The sequence below is a fragment of the Rhinolophus sinicus genome, chromosome 1, assembly GCF_057876585.1.
Source record: "Rhinolophus sinicus isolate RSI-liver-muscle chromosome 1, RSI-T2T, whole genome shotgun sequence".
Lineage (NCBI taxonomy): Eukaryota > Metazoa > Chordata > Mammalia > Chiroptera > Rhinolophidae > Rhinolophus > Rhinolophus sinicus.
Window position 1 is genome coordinate 76,552,847 of NC_142501.1, and position 6,000 is coordinate 76,558,846.

At 45.1% G+C, this 6,000-nt stretch overlaps 1 protein-coding gene across 1 annotated transcript in view; it reads right to left on the reverse strand.

The window, feature by feature from the left end:
* LIN7A (lin-7 cell polarity scaffold A) overlaps positions 1-5,265 on the reverse strand; it is a 159,654-nt gene extending 154,389 nt beyond the window's left edge. The window contains exon 1 of the mRNA XM_019751288.3: positions 4,853-5,265. Within this exon, the coding sequence (XP_019606847.1) occupies positions 4,853-4,934 (82 nt within the window). The 5' untranslated portion in view covers positions 4,935-5,265. The remainder of the gene's footprint in view (positions 1-4,852) is intronic.
* Positions 5,266-6,000: the final 735 nt, after the last annotated feature.

Below are 6,000 nucleotides of genomic sequence, written 5' to 3' on the forward strand. Positions count from 1 at the left end.
GAACTTAGGGAAGTGCCTAAATCCATTAAGTGTTTTACATAGTGAAGTGTTCCCGTGTTCTTTGTTATGAAGGTGCTAAGTATCATGGATTGTAACCTGTTTTGTTCCCTTGAGTTTAACTGAAGGTCATTTCTAGTTTTAGAGACTAAATAAAATCTGGGCAACCTAACCTCTGGTGTAGTGAAGAACTGCTGTGAACATTTTAAATTCTGGAAGAGAAGATTCCACACTAATCTCCTTATCTGCATCTTCTCTTTGCCACAAGGGTAACTTTCAAGCGCCACTTTCTACGTCTGTCTAATATAAAATATTAGACTGAAAGTGAATTTATCTCATGACCACTTGGATTCAACATGTAAATTTATGCATAGTGATATGTAAATTACAGTGCTCACTGTATCTTTGAAAATCTAAATATAAAATATGATGTTTTAGCGTAGCAAAAAGAAGCAAAAGGCTGATCTATGGATTTTCTTGGTATACTTATAACCCAATTTCCACCCCAGGGTACATACTTAGAGTGTTATTATTTCTTGGTAATTTTTCTTTGCAATCATTATAGATGTATTAATGGATGGCAGCCAGTTGTACATTTGGAATTGCTTTTATACGTATTCTTCCCTCTATCCAGAATACTTTTTTCCTAAGGATCTTATTATTATATTAGGACCGTTTATTTTGCTTTCTCAGTGAGTCTTCCTTGACCAATACTATCTAAATAGGTCATTCCCTATTATTCTCCATTCCCATGTCATGTTTATGGTCTTGAGAGCACTTCATACTTTCAACTAATCTAAAATCCTAATTATAAATTACATTATCTGGCCCCTGGCTACCAATTTCACACATCCCATTTTGCACCACTCTCCTCTGTGTCCATGTCTTCATGACGATTTCCTGGATGTTCCCAGGATGTACGTGTGAGGTTCTTCTCTTGAGCACATTCCCCCGATATCTGTGAAGTTTGCTTCCTCACGTTTTCAGACCACTTCTCCAATGTCACCAACTCATAGGGCCTTCGTTGACTATCATATTTCAAACAGCAATTCCTGTCACTCTCCTTGACCCAGTCTTCTTTTTCTCACTAGCATTTATAGTTGTATATGTATGTGCTCAGTGTATGACTCTTTCATTAGCATGTAAACTCCATTAGACTTTATCAATTTTGTTCATTGCTACTGCCACATTCCTTAAAAGTCTTTGCCATAAGGCTGTCACTCAGTACTTATTTGTTGAATTAATTAATTAACTCCTTACTTATCTGTTTCCCACACCAGACTCTTAAGGATCATAAAGCAGAAACATTGCTTCTGGAATTCTATAGCATCTTTTATATAATAGGTGATAAATGAATATAGATTGAATGAATGAGTGTGTGTGTGTGTGTGTGTGTGTGTATGTGTGTGTATGTGTATTTAATCTCTCCCTCCCAGTAGACTCTAATTAGCTCACCAATATATACTAATCCCAGAGTAGGGGCTCACATACAGTTGGCATACAATAAGTAAATAAAGAATCCCCAGGACTGGGACCAGAATGAATAGGAACTACTCTGGTCATAGCCACTCAGAGGCCTCTGAGGTCTTAATGGCAGACAGAAAAGGTTAATCTGAGATGTTAATGGCAGATGGAAAAGACTTCAGGATATGCACAGAGCAGTGCAAACCTTAAGCCACCCTGATCATCTTTTCTGGGCCCAGCTTGTTCCTGGGAAAGGCTCGCTTCGCTTCCCAGACAAGACCCAAGACAAGAAGCTAGCCCAGACTTCTGAGTTTCTTCCTTTCAGATCATGTCTTTTGAATTCTGGGAGTAGTAAACCTTAATTTCAATCCTAGCTTTAATTTGTTTGCTTAAAACCTTTGCCCTGAAGATTCCAGATAAATCAATTTATGGTGCCAAAGGGCATCAAACAAGAAAAATTAGATTGTAGCTTAAAATTTCCCACTACCTAGAATAGTAACCTTGAAATCATTTCTTAGCCTAGTCTAGCTTTTTTCACGTTATTCATTTGAAAAATGAAGATGCTAAAAAAGATCCAGCAGCTCTCAAATTATGGATTATGTATTCAGGTTTGCAGAGATGTCCTTGCGAGGCTTCGTCAAGCATCTTCTTTCTTTCCTCTCCTTTGCCCATTTGCTACAAGCCCCCTTGGTTAATAATCACAGCCTTGGTGAGCTATGGTTACTGATGGGAATTGTCAAGTGTATAGGAAAAATGAAAGGGAAAGAACTACTTGCCTATGTTCTCCCTGCCATCCTTCCCAGGGCCAAAATGTTGTGAATCTATGAACTGCACCTCAGTTCACTACTAAATCCTTACATTTTAACAGTGCTTAAGTTACTGTAGTCCTTAGTTCACTTACACTAACTTACATTAATTTGTGATTTTCTACTGTGATCAGCGACTATGTCAAGCCCTGAGAATACAAAGATGAGTTTAGAAATGGTCTCTGCCCTCCAGGAGCTCTATTTAATCAGGAGACAGATGCAACAGAGTGTGAGAAATGTTTTGATGGGGCCAAAGCAGCAAATGACTTCAGAGCACAGCAAAGGGCATCAAAACAACCCAAGAGAAAGGGGTGATCCAGAAAATCTTCCAGTAGGAGACCAGAAACTGAGTCCTAATTGTAATTAATCAAATGAAAGCTACACAGCATCAGAATCATGTAAGCCAAACTCCTTATGTAGCACAGAGGAAAACTGATGCCCAAGGAAACTAACTAACCTACTCATCCAAACTGAGTATCAGAGTTACAACTAGGACCCAGATAAGTATTATAGGGCTGCCTTTTTAAAGAAACTTTCCTTTCCTTTTATTTTATTTTAATTTAATTTAATATTTTTGGTAGGAAATTGCTGCCAATCACTCATCATCTGTAAATTACAGACTGCAGTGAGCTGCTGGTGAATTTATTCAGATACATCCACAGTCTCACCCAGCGTTGCCTCTTGAGCTACTTGCTGCCTGAAACTAATCACACTGGGAAGGATAGGTAGTCTGGCTGCGAACAAGAACAAACTTTAAGAATGGATCTTGGTCAGATTGTACTTCCTCTCCACAACTGAGCGAGGCATCTAAGGGCTAAGGTAAAACCAAAACGGGAAGTATTTTCAGTAGTAGGTAGTAGTATAGAAAATTGCTCAGGTATGCAATTTTCTTGGAGTTTTTTTTTTTTTTTTCTTTTTTTCTTTTCTCCTTACTTGAGATATTTAAAGACTGATTTAGTAATGGGACAATGTAAGAGCCCATTACATTAAAACAGAAATACTTAGGAAATCCATAATTTCTAATAGCTTGCCATCTGTTTGGCTCCCAGCAGCAATGGATTTATCCTGTTTAGTGCAGATGATGATATCGGGGTGAAATCATGGATTATACAATGGATTCCTGAGCTCTTTAACTACTGTTATTAATTTACTAGTTTGCAAATCAACATTTCCCAACCTAAAATCATTTTTTTTTCAACTCTTACGCCAACTAAGGTTGCTATGGGCACCACATAACATCTGTTCTGGCGCCAACAGATTGCGTTAAAGTCACCCACAATCTCTCCAAATCAAAAACCTCATCAAGTTCACTGGCTTTTTCACTGTACTCGCCGCAGGATGCTCTTTTGCCTTGCCTCACTGTCCAGTTTAATCCACTAGAAAGACTATGTTTAGAGGCACATCGAACTAAATCGTTTTCGTCTGAACACACCATTTCTAAATGGCCGCCCAGGGTCTTAAATTCGGCCGCTGCGGAGGGGGACAAGCAGGTGTCCTCCGCTGCAGGGTCTTGGGACTAGAGCGCCTTCACAACTGGACGTCGGAAGCAGATAGGAAACCAAACACACAGGGACAGGTATAACCTTTCATGGGTGCAGCAGAGAAACCCCGATCGCAGCAGAGGACTCCATCCTCAGGGTTGGGGAGGTCCTGGGGAGGAAGCAAACTCGCTTTCCCCATTCAAGTCAGCAGGACGCACAGGGTCACAGGTCAGAAGTTGAATTTCAACCCAGCCTGCGCTGCATCCCAGCGCCTTCCGCGGCCCGGGCACCGCGGTGGCACCGGATAGAAGAGAACGAGGATGGCTGGGGCAGGGGGAACGGAGTTGCCACTGCCGGAAAGCTGGCGGCGGCGGGGGCAGATGCGACTCCCGCAGCCTTCGGAGCGCGAAGCCGGGAAGAACCAGGCTCCGTTGCCGCGATGCTGCGCCCTCGGCCGGGGCACGGCTGCCTGCGCCCTGCGTTGCCCTTTTGGCGGAGGGCAGCTCTCCACTGCCGCAGCCCAGCCGCCGGGCGCCCCAACACCAGCCGCCCCTGGTTGCGCTTCGTCCGCCCCAGGGTGGCAGCCTAGGCACCCGCAGCCGGACAGACCATCGCCCCCCGGCGCACCGACAAACTTCCTTCTTCCTGAACCCCGGGCCGCGCTGGCTGGCTGGCAGTTTCCCTGCCAGGCTTTCCAGGTCTCGGGTTTGTAGGCGCCCCCGCCCGGCACGGCGAGCTTCCTCCCTGCCCCTCTGCAACCCCGAGCCCCGGGAGCCTAGCGGTCCCCGCGCATCCGCTCCAACAAAGCCAGCGGCCCAGAGGCGACCCGGCGAGGGGCTGGGAGTGGCTGTGGGGGCGCCAGAGTCCGGCGAAGGCACCGGTGGGCCGGGCGAGTGCAGCTTGAAGGGGCAGCGGGGACGTGGCGGGCAGAGAAAGGGGAAGAAAGTATCCTGCTCTCGGCGCGAACGCCTAGCCTTCCCCGCTCGTCCTCGCTCGCTGTGCTCCCCCTGCCCGAGCGCGTCCGCCTGTCCCGGTGGCAGTTGGCAGGGACTGAGGAGGCGGCAGAGGGGACTCAGTGGCCTGACCGGCGAGCCGCTCCCTTACCTCTGTCCAGAGTAAGCGGCTGGACCACTGTCAATGTCGCCATGTCTGCCGTGAGAGCCGAAGTGACGCTCGGCTTCAGCATCAGCAACCGCTTGTAGTGAGAAAAAGAGGAGGAGATTGGGGGCGGGGGTGGAGAGGGAAGACGGAAAGGAGGGGGAGGAGGGGGGAAGGAGGGAAGGTGGTGGTGCTGGTGGAGGATAAGAAAGCTTGGACGGGTTGGCAGCCAGATGGAGACGCAACTGTTCCGCGGCAGGCCAGACCTTCAGATGCCGCGTGAGGCTGAGCAGGTACCGGAGAGCGACTGCATCGCGGTCTGGAAAGAAAGGCTCTGCGCTAGAACTTTGCTATTCCACCCCAAGGAGCACTAGATGGGTGTAGCTGGTGTGCTGCTTTCTTTCAACTTTCCACTCAAATAAAATGGTCAGAGTATACGTGCGCCTGGGGGAAGGGAAAGGATTGAAACGTGGTATGGGGGAGGGAGGTAGAAACATGAATGTGTTTCAGATTAAGAAAAATTGTCAACCCTGTAATCCCGTCGTCACCTGGAGAGAAAATGCTTCTAGTTCAGAAATGTTGGGATTTAATTATAGTTGCTGTTAATTTCGGTTAAAGTTGTTTTTTTTTTTTCTTTTGGAATGTTGACTTATAACAGTATACAAGATAACTGACTTAAGGCTAGGTTCATTAAGTGGTGTCCATTAAGTACCTGAGTATATTGCCTAGAAAATAACTTACCTTAAAAGCAAACTTCTTAAATATGTTTTTAAATTAAAAAAAAAACACAAAGAGAAGTTCAGTCATTACGCTTGTAAAACATGTACCTACATAGCACTTTTTCAGGTTGATCTATAGCCGGAGGTTATTCATTTGCCGCTTATTAATTAACATGTGTGTCAGGAACTGAGCTAGGAGTGTTACATGCCATGTGCCATGGCCTGACTTAGGTATTCAACACAGTTCCTGTTTTCCTGTAGCTTATGATCTAGTGGGACATGATGCTATTCAAAGGGTGACTTTAGAGACAGTTGATCAGGATTCAGTTACTAGAACCTTCAAATACTGGCTACAACCTCATCATCCCAACCGACTGCTTTTACTATCTTGCCATTGTTGAGACTCTCATTTCCTGATAAAGAACTTAAGAAGTG